This window comes from Pempheris klunzingeri, chromosome 16 (genome assembly GCF_042242105.1).
Source record: "Pempheris klunzingeri isolate RE-2024b chromosome 16, fPemKlu1.hap1, whole genome shotgun sequence".
Classification (NCBI taxonomy): domain Eukaryota; kingdom Metazoa; phylum Chordata; class Actinopteri; order Acropomatiformes; family Pempheridae; genus Pempheris; species Pempheris klunzingeri.
Window position 1 is genome coordinate 21,416,520 of NC_092027.1, and position 16,593 is coordinate 21,433,112.

A 16,593-nucleotide genomic window follows, 5' to 3' on the forward strand; every position below is an offset into this window, starting at 1 on the left:
CATTATTACAGATAATTGAAGCGGCAGCTTAGAGCTGTAGCCCTGCCCTGTGTACTGTATGGACATGCATACCTGGTCAGTAATCTAACCTTGTGACTGTCACAGCCAGAAGAGAAGGGCTGTTTGTCTTCATGTGCTCTCTGTTTATATCCTAGAATTCATACATGCTCAATTGGTAATCTAAAGAAAGCCTTTGAATGAATGCTTTTGTCATTTTTAACATGGCCTTCTTCAGCTGTTTTTGCCATCATGACCGTTAGTTTTCAAGACCTTGTCACTAACCCTGAAACAGAAGCTTCCAGAGCTGTAGTGTTTGCAGCAGTCACGGGCCACTAGCAGATGTCATCCGGATATGGGCATTTAGTAAGACTGAAGATTAAATTCCGTTGTGCCCAATTTGTATGTGAGACTAGCCAAGAATCTGTGATAAGCCTAAAGAATGTGTGGGCTTGTCTATACAACAAAACAGGGTCTTATCAGTTACCTTCACTTGTGAGGGGAAAAAAAGGTATTTGAATATCAAGTGTGTGAACAGTGCAATAAATGCTGAAGTGCACTGAATTAAAATGTTGTTCAGCCACTGACGTGCGACTATTGGAAGAGTTTGTATTGATCTGTCTGTGTTCCAGTGTTGGAGATTACTTTTGCCTTCTGGGAGCACAGAGATCAACACCACCTGGCAAAACAAGGCCTAAAATAATTGAAATTCCGCAGAATTTACACAACCCAACATGGCTGCTTATTATTACTGCTATACAGTGGTGAAGTTTTGTGTCTCAGACACCCAGTGCTGTAAAACTTTACATAAGTGGTTTTCCACCAGTCAATAGATGTGCGTCTGTCCAAGGCTCCAGCCTGTCCGTCCTTGGGAGCTGGATCTCTCCTTCACTGTGGTGCTCCCGGAGGTTTCTCTTTTCCCACTGGGTTTTTTGAGTTTTTCCTTCCCGAAGAAGGAGGGTCATAAAGGGCAGGTGATGCCTCGGACTGATCCACCGGACTGATCCATTGGCCTCATCGACTGCTGGACTCTTTATTAGATTGTTTGTTCGCTTACACTTGTTTATTTCAGTGAACTTTGTAAAGCACTGTGAGACACTCTGTTGTGATATTGGGCTATACAAATAAATTGAATTGAATTGAAGTACAACTCTGAACACAGCTACTATTTAGGTTTTCAACTCTCAAAAACTAGTTCGCATGTGTTAAACTAACTAAACGTTGTCACTCTCGTGCAGACGATGAGGTCGACCTGCAACACAGCACAACACAGAGTGAAGAAGGAAACTCTAGTGGGGGAACACCACCAACAAAGCGCAAAGGCAAGTTCTCCAAAATGGGAAGAATCTTCAAGCCCTGGAAGTGGAGAAAGAAGAAGCCGAGTGAAAAGTTCACTGAAACATCGATAGGTAAGTTTGGTACAAGGGCTTCTTACTTTCACCTGCTGTGTACATAACTTTATGCTTGGTTTATTTATTTGTTTTTCCTTTTTTTTTCAGCCTTGGAAAGAAAGATTTCTGTCAGAAAAAGTCGCCAAGAGCTGATAGCAAGAGGAGTTCTAAAAGAAATCCCAGAGAATGGTAGGCTGAGCTTTAGTTGTTTCTGTCAGTTAACTTTGGAAAGGTGAATTGTCTCCATCTTTGACACTTAATATTTTTCACTGCTTGTGTCTTCACTGGACAGAGAACAATGATGTAAACCACTCCAAAGCTCCACCAGTGAAAAATGGGCACCCTCTGCCAATGGATGTGGACAGGGTGTCAGAGGCGGGGGTGCGAGTGTCTCGAGGGGAATCTGACATCAAGGTAAATGCCGTCAGGATGCCCCAGGCAGATGATCGTCGAAGCAGAGTGCCATCTGATGCCTCCAGAAGTAACCGGGCGCCTCTGGATGTGGACTCTCACGCACGGCTTGCCGTCGACGTAGACAGACGGAGCCGTCTGCCATCAGATGTTGACAAGAGAGGTGGATCTTTACCCCGAGGACCTCCGCATGATGATAGATACCGCAGAGAAGAGAGGAGAGAGGGCAAAGATGACCGGGAGGACAGAGGACGGAAGAGCAGGGAAGATGCGGAAAGAAGGGACTGGCGAGAGGAAAGGGAAAGGGATGGGGGAGTTGACCGGAGGGAAGACAGAGACTATAGAGAAAGGCGAGAATGGAGAGACGACAGGGAGAGGAGGGATGAAAGACCAGAGAGAGACAATAGGGAATTGAGAGATCGAGATGATAGGGAGAGGAGAGACAGGGACGAGCGAGAAAGGAGGGACAGGGACAAGGACGAGCGAGAAAGGAGGGACAGGGACAAGGACGAGCGAGAAAGGAGGGACAGGGACGAGAGGGAGAGGGAGAGGGAGAGGAGGGACAGGGATGAGCGGGACCGGAGGGACAAGGACGAGAGGGAGAGGAGGGACAGGGACGAGAGGGAGAGGAGGGACCGGGACGAGAGGGAGAGGAGGGACAGGGACGAGAGGGAGAGGAGGGACAGGGACGAGAGGGAGAGGAGGGACAGGGACGAGAGGGAGAGGAGGGACAGAGACGAGAGGGAGAGGAGGGACAGGGGAGAAGACCGGGATCGGCGGCTTGATAGGGACAGGAGAGAGAACAGAGACGACAGAAAAGATGAAAGAGAAGACAGGGAGAGGAAAGACGCATGGGTAGAAAGAGATGACGGGGAAAGGAGAGATGACCGAGACAGAGAGAGGAGAGAGGACAGGGACAGACCGGACGACTGGGCCAAGAGAAACGAAAGAGAGCGACGAGATGAGCGGGAAAAGAGGGAGGACAAGGAGAGGAGAGAAAAGCCGGAGCCTCAGCGCTCGGCGGACGACTCTCGGCCTGTCGTCAGGCCCGTCTCTGATATGGACCTGCGGCCTCCTCTACAGAAGAGCTCCTCAGAGGACAACAAGAGGGTTCGCCCAGCCTCAGAGGCTGACTGGAGGAGCACCCTGCCCAGATACATCCCAGCTGCAGAGTTCAGAGAACGCTCAGGTAAGATGTCAAATCACACCAATCAACCAACCAGTGGTTCTTCTACTTCTCAGCCTGCCAGTTTGTGACATTCAGCACTTCACTGCTGGAGAGATCTCTTCATAAAACTGGGCTGTCTGTATACGGTAGAGAGACAGAAATATTTTTGGAATTGTATTGTATAACTACAGCAACCAGAATGCACTGCAGCGCTATCCTCACCAGCTGGCAGAGCTTGACTCTTGGCTGTGGCGGCCTCCTCCTCTTCCGTACGCTGTAATTCCTCCACTCTGTATTCTAGCTCATAAAACTAAACCCTGAATGTCAGATTACAGCATTGAACTTTTAAAATAATTGTCTGGCGACGGGCGGACAGAAAATGTGGAACTACAATCTGTAGTTAGAGCAACAGCCCCCAAGCCGGCAGACTTTTTTGCTTACAAATGAGTGTGGAGCTCTGGGGGCAGGCAGCACAGAGGAAAGTTAAACATTGCTGCATGTGCTGCCAACAGTGTAACGTTATAAAGCTGGTAGAAAAAAAAACTTGCACACAGTGAACGTTTCCCTTTTAAGAAATGATTAAGAAGAAAATGGATCATTCTGCTGTCAAAGTCAAGGAGTCCCTTTACTTTGGCACACCTTTTGACACTGTTGACTGTGACAATGCTATGAAAACTGGTGGAGGCACAAACATTTGGCCTTATTGTGCAAAGACAACTATACATCAGACCAGCATGACCTCATCCCGGCTGGGCTCTCATCACCGCACACCTGTTTCAGGGAAAACGATCCCTTCTCCCCCATACACGGCAACAGTGTTAACACTATATTTAAACTGCTTTTAAATTAATAACACTGTGCTGAAGAGCTGCTGTGGCATTGATTGCACCATCTCCAATTTGTTCTCCTGCCACGTCCTAAAAATGATCCTGATGGGAGGGCTTTATGGCTTCAAGCTACACACGATGTGCTTGTGTGTTGGCTGCTCATCTGCCAGTGTGTGAAGTGAGTAAGCTGTAGGCTTGGCTAAGCTTATCCTAAGGGCACAAAGCCAAGCCAGTTTTACCTCCATGAATTTAATATTAAATTTAAAACAGCTGCAGCATCGTGTTAGAAATGCTGGCATCAAGGTAGCTAATAACTGAAGAAAGAAACAGTGCAAGCTAAACATTTCACTGGTAATTTGTTCGTCTGGAGCCTGAAGGAATGTGACTGAAAATGGATCAAAGAGTCTTTCCAGTGTATGTTGGGCCTTCCGCGGCAGGCACAGTGGACCTGACATTTACCTGACACAGTGTCAGAGTCTCATTTCTGTCTAAACTGTCATTTCTTGTCCTTCCAAAAGTGGTGGGGACATGTTGCAAGCCCCAGGGTGTGCCCTGATTTTAGCTGCCTCAAAATATCTGTTTCTATTGGTCCTGGTAAAGCCTGAAAGTGTTTTTGGTCTAAAATGACTTTTTACAGAATGAAAAGTGTCCATGTAGGACTGTCCGTGCACTCGTTCTGTAAGATTGAGCAGTGATGCAGGGTGAAAAGCTTTAAACTCCACTACAGCAGGAATGATTACACCAAGCATGTGCATGTGAGTGTTGTCCTAAGACAGACTGGATAATACGTGAACCTACTTCACCCTCCTTCAGCTGTATAATAGATGTACACCATGGCATAAGAATGTACCAGTCAAACGTTTATTGTAGCGATGGTGCTAAGACAATCTCACAATCTCAAAAAGAATCGAATGTTTTGTTCCTAGCCAGGAAACCCAGCCGAACTACATGCTCCAGCCTGCCTCACTGTGGCAGGGATGTTTGAAGTGATAACAAAGATCAGTAAAATCAAAATTAATAAAGCAGCCGTTGAATAGTTGAAGATGAGTTATGTGTGTTGTCAAAAGCTCCTTCTTTGCCAAGTTTTCCATTCAATACACCACACTTGTTTTGTCTATAAGTTTGTCAGAGCCCAAGGGGACGTCTCCAGATGTCTTGTTTTGTTCAATCAAAAGTCCAAAACTCAAACACATTCCATTTACTGTGATGTTAACCAGAGAAAAACAGCAAATCGTCTCATTATTCAGTTTCCAAATCGGTTGCCAAACTATTTTCTGTCCACTAATCAGCCAAAGACTGATTGTAGTCCGCAGCCTCAGGGTTGAGATGCGACTTTGCCTTTTGTCGCCCCGTATCTCAGCTACTGCAGAGGTCACTCTTCACCTCCAGTGTGGAGTCGAGTTTCCTCGTCAGTTAGTGTTAATGTTTTGATGAAATACCAACATGTATCTAAATCAAGGTGTCCTGATGGTGCTGCAGATGCATTCTGGGTAAATGACTGACGTGTAATTCTGAAAGAGGCCCTAAAGCTAACAAGCTCAACCTGAATGCCTCAACAAACAGGAATAAGTAAATATCGAGCTTTGATAAGTGCATTTAAAAGGAGCGCTAACAAAGCATCCGGACTCTTCTGTGCTTCTTTGATCCGTCTCCATGTCTGCTGTGTGTGAACTCCACATCGTCCTGACTCACGTTACCTCTCACCCGTGATCAGAGCTGCCCTCTGGGTACACGCTGAAACATCTGCTCCTTTCTGCTCCATCTTGTCTCCTCAGCTCTTCCTTGAGTGTTTCTCTGTATGTGATGACCCAGTTGTGTTTTCCTGTGCACCAAGACCCTGACTAACAGTAGAAACTGCGTTGTTGTGACCTCTCCTTTTAATGTCTCCGTGTGTTCTCCACCCTACTCCACCCCACCTCAGAGTCTGTCGGTGTCCGCTTCGCCCCTGACCCTCATCCAGCACAAGACTCTCAGCAGGAGCCTCCACCACCCAAACAGGCTCTGCTTCCCCCTAGATTTCTCACGGAGTCCGCCAGGAGTCCAACCCCCTCCCCCTCCTCCTCCTCCTCCTCCTCTTCCTCCTCCTCCTCTTCCTCCTCCTACGCTGCTGTTCCTGTGGCCAAGCCACCGAGGACGGTCTCCCTAATAGCTGACGACCCAGCTCGACCCCCCCTCGTCGCTGACCCCGATGCGCCGCCACCTGTCCCCCCCCATGCCAAGCAACCTCCCGTCCCTCCACCCAAACCCACCAACCGCAACAGCAACCCCGCACTGCTCGGTGAGTGTGTCAGCGTCTGCTTCTGCACTTCAATGTTTTATCTCTAAGCAGCTGCTTTTTTGTCTTCGCATACCCGCCTTTAGTCTTTTAGTCAAACAGCCTCTGAAATGAGCTTTGTAGAGCTGCAGTAAGGTTCAGGGAAACTGTATTCAATCTGTGAGGAGCTCTGCTATTAAATGGCACGTCAGATGCTGAATTTCATGTGCTAATGGCCTCCACCACTTTGCAGCCCAAAGTACTGCTGCAGTTTTTCCCGGGGTGATGGACAAAGAAGCTAATGCACACTTGATAGCACGTTTCTTTTTATATTTCTTAAGATGTATTTACATGAAGGTAAACTTAGCTACACTAGTTAATTCAGTTAGATGTGTTCCCTTCATCTATATCATACATTTATTCCATATTACTACACACTTCAATACTTCAATATTCCATATTACTTTACTTCAATAAAAAGGTCTGCTGTAGGTGCCTTCATTTCTGAAGGCGGCACTGGATGAAACGTCTTGTGACATTTATTATCATTATTACGGTCAACTTGGATAAGTTGTAGTTCAAGTAAAGGTGGTGCAAGCTGAACACTGTTTAATTCAGTGTGACTAGTGACAATGTGAGTGTGCTGCCCTCACACTCAACCATCTGTTCACCCAGTACATCAAGCTGCAGCTACATCCCAGCAGTACAGTTCTGACCGCACCTCTGATCGTTTTTGTCTGTCTGTGGGGTAAAAAAAAGTGAGAGAGACCCAGGACCCAAATATAGTCAGTAATGGAGACAAAATGTAAAAATATTTTCTGCAAAATGTTTTGAAGACCGTTAAAGCACTGACTGTCACCTGGAATCCTCTCCTAAATCTAACTGTGAGCTGAGTGTTACAGCGAGGCGGTGGCCCGTCGCTGTGTAGGTGTTTTCCACTTTGTTGCTAGTGTGCAGTTTCACAGTGCACAGCCACCAGTCTCTGAGGGGAGGACACGCACCGGCTTGTCTTTGCACCATTTATGCAACGCCGGCACTTTCTCTGGAGGTTAGATAGAAAGCCATTGGCTTTTAGTATTTCATATCCTTTGTCCCAGCATGCCACAGCTGCTCCTGTTGACAGCCCATCCCACTACTGTCTCTTTGAAACGGTGTCAATGGCGGGGACACATTCCACTACCATTTGTTAGGCGAAAGCTCTATACATGTGTTAGTAGATCTCATTACACATTGAAACAGTCGGTCTCCAGGTGTTAGTCTGCACAGAGCAGCTCGTCTTATTGGCTGTCTGAGATTACAGCGCCAATGGACTTTGACATTGCAGAGTGTCCCTATTTCAGTGCGCTGGACTTTTGGACTGAAACTTTCTGTTGACTGTTTTTTCCCTTTCGGATGCGTTGGACACTGAGATTATATTACACATTGTCGATGATGTTTTCTCACAGGAAAGGTTTTCTGGTTCAACACATCACAGGGAGCCCAGCCCAGGCCGCACTGGAATTTTGAGGCTGATATTGATGATTGATATCAGCCGTTGAGTGGGACAGTTTACAGTGTAACAATCAACTTGTCAGTGCTCCCTAGTGGAGAAACCCTGCAGATGTTTTTATATTACTTCAGACCCAGTTTGGCATTTCTGTCCTGCAGTTTCCTGTTACTGATACCAGCCGATATATTGGTCTAAATCTAATGGGGATAAAGAAACTAAAACCAGGAAAAATGGCTGTTTCCCTGTGATGAATTCCCTGTTTTATAATGACTGAGCAGGGATTTCAGAAAACCGTCAAAATGAAACTCTTTGTCAGTGAGATATTTGACACGGCAGTGGTTCTTTGTGTAACCAGAATAAGCTAACACTGTCTTATCTCGTACTCTGAAACTGAACTACAGAACTTGTTTAACATCTAAGGATGCTTCTGGACAGTGTAAAACCACAACAAACATTGTCCACTAGCCTCTTGTATTTCTCTCCCAACTTGGAATGTAAACCCACCCCTATCCCTGACATCTCCACTCATTTTTGCCAGCCTCCTCGTTGAACAGGGGCTCTAAGGTCAGGCAGCCTTGTTACTGGACCAGTTGGAGACGCCAGCGTGAGCTTGGCCTCTACCTTTCTCTGCCCGTGTACCTGCGGCACAGTGCTGGCCAGAACTGCTCAGGTATCCGGCGGGGCGCCACATCTCAATCCATCTTCATTGAGCCTGCAGACTGGCTGTGTAGATTCAACACCCTCATCACATACATACGGAATACCTCACCCCCATGTTAACACCAACTCCGCGTTGCATGTGTAGTGCAGACATTGGAGCTGCTTTCAGCTGAACTAACTCTGAATGCTGCCGAGGAAACACTGCATGGACCATCGGATGGATCTAGTGTGCAGGAGAGCGTTGAATGTGTTTGATGCTAATGGATGTTGATACAGTTGTATGTTAATATTTGTGTGTTGCCCTCCACTGACTCAGCAGCCAGCTCTGCAGTAACAGGAACAGCAACATCTTTTCTCTTGACTAAAGCTGTGTTTTTTTGCTCGTTTTTGTTAATGAAACTAACGCCACCCTGCAACAGACTGAATGTGCATCTCCATGTTGTGACCGCAGGTTATGTTGGTGAGCGTCACTCTAGATGACACACACTGACTGTTGTTGTTGTTGACTGTTTTCTAACAGCGGAGCTTTCACAGCCCGGCAGTGGTGTCATCATAGTGCCAGCGCCTGCTAAACGCTCTCCACCGACACCACCGAAGAGGATGACCCCCGTCACCAAGCGCCACTCTGTGGACCCCTCTGCTCCCAGTCAGGTCCCAGAGCCTCCCACCGCTGATCCGGCCTCTGCCCCCGCACCGACGCCCCCTGCTGTCCTCAGAGGAGACGACAGCGACGACAAGACGAGCGCGGCAGCTCCCCAGACCTCCACCGAGCCTCTGCCTTCACCGCCGTCCCACATACCTCCATCTCCTCCAAGAGTTCAGTCGCTCCAGCCACCCAGCACCTCCTCCGCTGGTCCCGTGCCAGCCGTGCAAGCAGATCCCCCGAGCCCGACCACCGAGCCTCCCACCCAGCCCCCAGCCATCCCCCTACACATCCTCATCCAGAGAGCCCTGGCCAGCCCCGGCCCGGCTCAGCCCAACCCGGACGGCTCCCAGAGGGCACACTCGCTACTGTTTGAGTCTCCTCCAGATTTCCTCACTGAGGTGGGGGTAAACTTGCGGCATTCTCTCCCCATCACCATCGAACCTCTCAGGCTGTAAGTGTCCCACATTGCTAACATAACAAAGCATCACTGCTGTTAACAGACACAGTATTGTTCGCTTGATGTACTCTTAGGTTGGAGTGTGTTTTTTGTAGGATGTTAGAGCTGAAACAAATCTATACTCCTGTCCTTGACACTTAAGTAGACCCTTAAATAATCAATTGCACTGTTCATCTGACAGAAGGAGACATTCTGAAGACGTCCTCTGTTTGATTCATCAGTTACTTCGGCCTAGAAAATTTCATGTCTATTCTACAGAACACAATTCATTTACAGAAGAATCCATAATGAAAATAGTAGTTGTTACAGCCAAAAATGCTGGGTTTTTTGGTATTGTTAAGAACACATGAAGATATCTCATGAAGTGTCACTTCACCCATAATCCTTTGCATATTCTATGTTGCGTATCCTTTTTCTTCTCCATTTATTTAGTGCACTTTTAAGTGAACTGCGTTGTGTGACATGGTAGCGTAAGTAACAAGTACTAAGACCCAGACTTTCATGAGCGTCACTCTCCACTGTTCATGCAAACAAGCTGAGTGTATGTATGTACACAGCTTAATTTATACAATTATATAAGCCTGCTGAGATTTCTCATTCTATAATCAGTCACAGGACAAAACGCAATGAGACGTTACTCAACAAAATGGAGGGGAACGTTAAGAGACATAACAAGCCTTCTATAACCTGCCCCCATAAAACTACAAGAAAGACCAACAAAGGCTTAAAAGAAAACTAATGGTGCAAACCTGGGGTCCAGGTCACAGAGGGAACCCCCACCTGTATGAACAGACTGCTCCAGACATCTGTCATGTAAAGACTCCACATCACTGGGTTATTTGATGGAGATTGGCTGGACTCGGTGCCAGCTGCACTTGGCTTTGGATTTATCGCTCTTTCTAATTCTATTATTAGATGTTCAATAAATAATTTGAATTTTAATTTGCAAGACGCAGCGTGGAACACAAGGCTATTGTTTGACACTGAATGCTGTTTTATGAACCATTATTACCTTTACTCTCAGATTCGCTCTGCCCAGTTTCAAATATATATTCATAATAAACAAGACTTTGTTTCCTGGGCTGTTGACCTGAAGGTAGTCTGTTGCTCTAAGGCTAACAGCACTCTGCACTCAGCCAGACAGGCATCATGTAGACCTCGTTCATCTCTTCAGCAAGCAATTGAGCTTTATTCCCTCACCTGGCAAAAGTGCTGCAAATTGCCTGCGGCTGAGTGTTACAGTGCTCAGATAAACACATCAGGGCAGGCTGTGGTTACAAGAAGCCTGGAAGTATTACAGTTTATTCTCACACAAAGACGTGACAGGAAAATGACTGAATCTGAGCTCCTTCAGCTGTCTCACAGCCATACCTGTTTACAGGCCAGAGGACGACGACTTTGACATCGAGGAGGAGATGCGGAAGCTTCAGCCTCCGAGGCCGTCGCGCCAGCCCGTGCTGGAGCCCCGCAGCAGGAGGGTTTTGGTCGAAGACCCCAGAGTGAGCGTCATCCATGAGGGTGGAGGCCCCGGGGACAGCGAGGAGTCTGACTCGGACGGCCCCATCCTGTACAGAGACGACGACGACGACGACGACGATGAAGATGAGGAAGGCCCTCCGAGTAAGTTGGTCTCTCTTATCCCGTTAAAGCTTAAATGAAATCGGTAAGCACACACAATATGAAGTCATTTTAGGAATTTCTTGTTATGCTTCCCCTCTCATTTGAAGAAGTGCATCGGCGTGTTCAGCACACAATACAAAGTCTGTATTTGTGAATGGCCATGTGTGTAACAGGTGGGCTGGCGAGCCGCGTGAAGAGGAAGGACACGTTAGCCCTGAAGCTGGAGAGACAGGAGAGACAGGAGAGAGAGGAGAGGGACGCTCAGGAGAACCACGACAACATGACCTGGCACAACAGGGAGCAGTGGGTGGCGCTGAGGAACAAGATCGGCACCACGCTGACACGGTAAAGGGCTCCCATCATCAAACTGTCGCCCTCACGCTGACATGACTGATGACATATGTGATTTATGGTTTGATTCATATCGTTTGAGAGGCTCTCCATCCACCCCAAGGATAAAACCCCACTCGGGGAACCGATCACTCCTTGAGACAAAATATGCTCCCGTCGCAATGATCCATATCAACATTGAAAAATGAGTAGTCAGCAGTGTTTCTGTGTCCTCAGGCGGCTGAGTCAGAGACCGACAGCAGACGAGCTGGAGCAGAGGAACATCCTTCAAGGTAAGACTCTGCCTCCATCCCTCACCTCTTCATTCAGGTGTGTTTATCTACGTTTGACTCCTCCACACCACAAGGTCAAAAAAAAAAAACCAACACACTTTTCATTTTCCTCATCTCTGCTCAAATCAATAGTCTGCATTAGTCGTTGGGTCACCTTTTTTTTCCCCTCCTGCCTCAGGCCGGCATAATGATGATAGCCTCTAAACACACTACACTTTGTGTCGGCAGTAACATGATTAGACTGATATAAGTGATAGTGCCGACAGAATGTGGGGACCTCATTAAGACTTCAGACCAGACTGGTGCATGTTTTTCCGGAGGGAGCTCATGTGCTAATGGAGAGATGGCTTTAAAGAAGCTGAGAGTCTGAATTAAATAGGTCTCAAACAGGCTGTTAGTCGGTGTCTCTGAGGAGTTCCATTGTTCTGCCAGTTTTGGTTTTGCTCAGCGAGATAAAGTGGAGCTATGCACAGGTGAGGTGGTTTTAGGAAGAGCTGCAGAGACCGTTATCATCTGTATCTGTGCACAACAGCAGTAGTCCTCCAGTGGAGCTGTGTGTGTGTTACCTGGCTGCTTAGTCTGTTGTTGTCGGGTTGATATACTAATGTGCAATTTCATCAACCTCAGACTGTCCTTTTAAATTGGCATAAGCCTACAAACTCATAGTTAATCTTGATCAGATTTTAGATTTCAAAAGTGGAGCACAACAGTACTTAGTATGTGCTGATACTCTTTCATATTATTCACATGCATACGGTTTGTATAAAAACCTGAGCTCACATGCAGAAATATGCAAACACCCTCTTCCTTTTAGACTGAATCCACGCGGAGTGAGACCAGAACACAAAGATGTTAGTGTGCCTCGGTATGTTTTTGGTTCTTACTACTTGATCACAAAGCAAAGTCTGACCTTTCTGGGTTTTTTTATCCCATGATATGTCCCGGGTTCTAAAGTGCACCTGTTTTCTGATACCTGCATTAGTGAAGTAGCTCTCCTCCGCCAGTCTGCCGGCATTCGCTCTCTCTGCACATGAATCTGCACAGTGTTTTTAAGCAGCTGCACACCTGAAAACTCATCACCTTTCAGCGACAATCAGCGCTTTCAGTGTCTACCAGGTCATCTGTGTGGCTCACGTAGATCTGAGGAGTTTTTTTTTAATGGCAGCGGTGGTGGTATGGGGGGGGGGGGTCTTTGCAATGAGATTGTCCTTCCTGCCGTTCAATCAATAGTCCAGTCAATAGTGTGGTGTTCCATCTCTGTGAGCCAATTGAAATGTAGACCTTCTGCTACACGAGGTCCTTTTGAAGACACCCACAACCCTCAAATGTGTCGATCTAAAGTTACAGTAGTTATGCTTTTATTTTCGTAGCAACCATTGATTTGCATTCATGTCATGTACTCGTGTCATGTTCTGATGCCACGGTGCGGCACTTTTTTTGCTCAGCGCAGTACGTGTCATGATTGTCCACGCCTGGAGTCAGTTTTGAAGTTTGAAATATGAGTACAAAGAAGTTTAGTTATACTCGTATTCTGCTGCACCCCAGGGACAAATATTTTCCTTTTTACTACACTACATTTATCTGACAGCTGTAGTTACTTTGCAGATTAATAATACAAAATAAATCAATGATGTAGTTGTCATTCTGAACAATAAGGCTCTACCCAGCAGTATGTAGTGAAATGAAAAACACATATAAATAGATTGAATTTAGTTTCACAGAAATGCAATAAAATATTTGTTTATCAGAACAAGATGTAGCTCTCTGCTTGTGCTCTGATCTCAAAATGCTCCTAAAAGCTTCATTTGCTAATTAAAATCACTCAGATTTTCCTTGAGAGGAGAAAGGAACTAGGCACGAGGGCCTAGTTTTAGTTTTACATCCTGTCACCTGTGTTACTACCCTGCAGATTGCAGGTCTCCATCCGGCTGCAGGTGTACAAAATAACCCCCCCCCCTCCCAGTGGTGTGTTAAAACACACATGATGAGCAGAAACAAGCAGCAGACTAAGTGTAGTGTAATCAGCCCACTGTGGTGAAACATCAGTGCAGCATCTCCGGGATGCCAAGTTGGATCCCACAAGCAAGTATCAACATAATACTTCTCCGAATCTGTCAGCACGTTCTGATCCAGCACTCATACCACCGCTCTGCTTCCCGCTCTTGTCCTCGCATGACTCGGCCAAGACGACGCTTCGCACCCGTACCGAAAACAATGCAGCGCCTTGTGCGGAGCGAGGCGGTGATTAAAGATTCCCGTTACCGCAGCACGCTAACAGCAGCTCGGGTGAAACTCACCTGACTGGCTGCAGTGTTTCCCTCTCTCATGGAATGTCTTTTCCTCCCGCAGCCAAGAACGAAGCGGATCGCCGACTGGAGAGATGTGAGATCAAACGGAGGCTCACCAGAAAGGTCAGGATGCAAACAGTCACTGTGTCAGATTATTACCATGAAGTAGAAAGTCAGCCCTATGATGCCTAACGGGCTCCTGTTAACTCTGCCATCAGCTGTCGCAGAGACCCACAGTGGCTGAACTGCAGGCGAGGAAGATCCTTCGCTTCCACGAGTACGTCGAGAGCACCCACGCCCACGACTACGACCGGAGAGCAGATAAACCCTGGACCAAGCTCACTCCTGCTGACAAGGTGGGAGTCAGCACCCCCTCGTCTACACACCGAGGCACACTCCACACCTCTTTATACTAACAAGGCTCTCGAGGCTTAGAGCTTCTTAGTAAAGGGAAGCCTAAGCCCTGCACGTTTTTTTAACAGCACTGTCTCTTACTTTGGTTAACTCGGAGAGGATTTGCATTCCAAGCAGATTCAGTATCGAGGAGGAATCCCGGTAACGCAATACAGCTGCTGCTTCACGGCAGGGTTTTACCGAGTGAATTACCTGGTCCAGTGAAGCTCAGAAAATATGTAGGAGCCAAAGTTATTATGCATGTTGGAAGATCATTTCAAATATATGGACATAGTTTTAAGAACGTGTTGAATTTGCACCGATGGTACGAGTTTGTTTGGAGTACGGCGCGTCGCTTTGATCACCTTTCTTCTCCTGAGCCTCGCTCTAAGTGGCTAAATCCATCCCATGCTCAAGTGCCATTTCTTTCATGTCCCCTCTCAGGCTGCCATCCGCAAGGAGCTCAATGAATTCAAGAGTTCAGAGATGGAGGTTCACGAGGAAAGCAGGATCTACACCCGGTTAGGCTTGTACACAGCAACATACATCAATAATTCACCTCCGAGTTCATTCAGCAGCATCAATACTTAATCAGTTCTATTTCTCTTTTGAAGATTTTCTTTTCATTGCCCCAAAGGCAGTTACAGCAATGAATAACCTCTCGACCTTTTCCCTCTTTGCACCAGGTTCCATCGGCCTTAGCTGTCCATGCTGACCAGTAAAGCACTTAGACTGGGAGCAGGGAGGATGTACGAGCTCTCTCCTCCCCACTACCAACTGAACGCGTGGCCCACTTGGTCCGTTTTTTTTCCCCGGCTGCCTGCTAACCTGCTCCAGAGAAGCCACAGATGGGTCCAACCACTGATGGCTGTCAGATTTACTCCAGTTCTCAGACTGGAGTTCAGGACAGGACGAGTCTGTGGGTGCGTCCATGTTGGAGGCGCCCGGTGCCAACACTAACAGAGTGAGAAATCTCCCCCTGTTCTCTGCAGGGGGGGGGCTCAGACAGAGTTTGACTGAACAGAAAGTGTAACTGTTGGAGGGTTATCACGCTGTGTCCGTCGGGGGGGAAACCACTCTCACCACGCCTTTACCTGCCTTCACAGTAGATCTGCTCTCTTCCTCGCTGCACAGGAGGACCGCGCACGCAGAGGTCATCGTAGTTCCTGTCACCACCAAACCCATCCGCACTGCATCGAAACACTTGTTTCATATGTTGGGTACTACAAATATCTGTCCAGAGGGTGCCACACAGCACCGGCCTTACTCCTCATGTGATCTCACACGCCCACGTCGTTTAAAGTTCAGACAAAATGTGAAAGGCCTGCGTGTTTCTAATCAAAAACTTAATTCTAGCTCTGTTAGAATCAAAAGTTTGACCAGTCGAACCTAATACCTGAACGTGTGCATTTTACTGTATTTTGTCGATAATTTAAATGACTCATGGAGCACATATCACTGGATTATTTTCTAATAAGGCACCTTACGTTCCTTAATTGGGTGTGTAGAAAACTCAACAGTTTTGAGCCTATAATTCTTTGTTCATAATTGAATTATTCAAGCAGGAAAATGTACATATTTTTATTTTCCTGGCTGTTTTATGGTACTTTATATATGTAGCCCATAGTTGGCTGCAGTTGTATAGATCAATTATGTAGATTTGATTAACGTTATATTGTGCATCCACAATGTAATACTGACATGTTTTAATTGTAAAATATTTCTCAGAAGTTATTTCAAAGTAGTAATAGAACAAAATATTTCTTTTTTTGATACAGAGATCTTAAAAATGTTTGTTTTTTTTGTTTTTGTTTTTGCAAACCACACTGTGTAAATGAACAATCAGCTCAGAAATTAAAATAACCTGTGATTTTCATTTCAATATGACGTCATTATTCGGCAAGTCTGTCTAATCCTCATCACAGTAATCCGTCTGTCTCTCAACATAACATTAACCGTATTAGTTTAAGATCAACTTTAATTTTGGAATATTTTAGTGACAAATATATTTACTACAATGCTTTACATGATGAGCTGAGTATGGCGAGTGAGCTCCATGCTTAATTTGACATCCAAACACAGCACATGTCAATGAATGGCAAGTTTCTGGCATCTGAGAACGACCAGCGGAGGGCAGTGTCACATAAAACGTTTAGATTAATTCACAAAGTAGCCACTGGTGCCAAAATCCAATAATGTGGCTTAAACCTCTTTTTATCAGAACCGTGTCTTCCCTCAGAGCTGTGTGGTTTAATATCTCTAACAGAAGACTCAGCCCGGCCGACGTCTCTGTGAAGGAACCCGGTGTTTGTCCCTTTAACCTCCCCCGTGATGCTAATTAGCAGTAAACAGACACGGAGTGGGTGAGC

General features: G+C 46.5%; 1 protein-coding gene across 5 annotated transcripts in view; it reads left to right on the forward strand.

Moving 5' to 3' along the window:
• Nucleotides 1-16,084, forward strand: part of phactr4a (phosphatase and actin regulator 4a) — a 31,072-nt gene extending 14,988 nt beyond the window's left edge. For 3 of the 5 annotated variants that reach the window (XM_070846307.1, XM_070846308.1, XM_070846306.1), the window contains 13 exons: nt 1,236-1,406; nt 1,497-1,577; nt 1,681-2,983; nt 5,711-6,072; nt 8,076-8,207; nt 8,718-9,294; nt 10,682-10,920; nt 11,094-11,265; nt 11,488-11,543; nt 13,893-13,954; nt 14,050-14,187; nt 14,669-14,745; nt 14,911-16,084. In XM_070846307.1, coding sequence (XP_070702408.1) covers nt 1,236-1,406; nt 1,497-1,577; nt 1,681-2,983; nt 5,711-6,072; nt 8,076-8,207; nt 8,718-9,294; nt 10,682-10,920; nt 11,094-11,265; nt 11,488-11,543; nt 13,893-13,954; nt 14,050-14,187; nt 14,669-14,745; nt 14,911-14,926 — 3,386 coding nt within the window. In that variant the 3' untranslated portion in view covers nt 14,927-16,084. Of the gene's footprint in view, nt 1-1,235; nt 1,407-1,496; nt 1,578-1,680; nt 2,989-5,710; nt 6,073-8,075; nt 8,208-8,717; nt 9,295-10,681; nt 10,921-11,093; nt 11,266-11,487; nt 11,544-13,892; nt 13,955-14,049; nt 14,188-14,668; nt 14,746-14,910 lie in introns of all 5 variants that reach the window. The other 2 variants (XM_070846309.1, XM_070846310.1) reach the window with 2 other exon arrangements.
• Nucleotides 16,085-16,593: the final 509 nt, after the last annotated feature.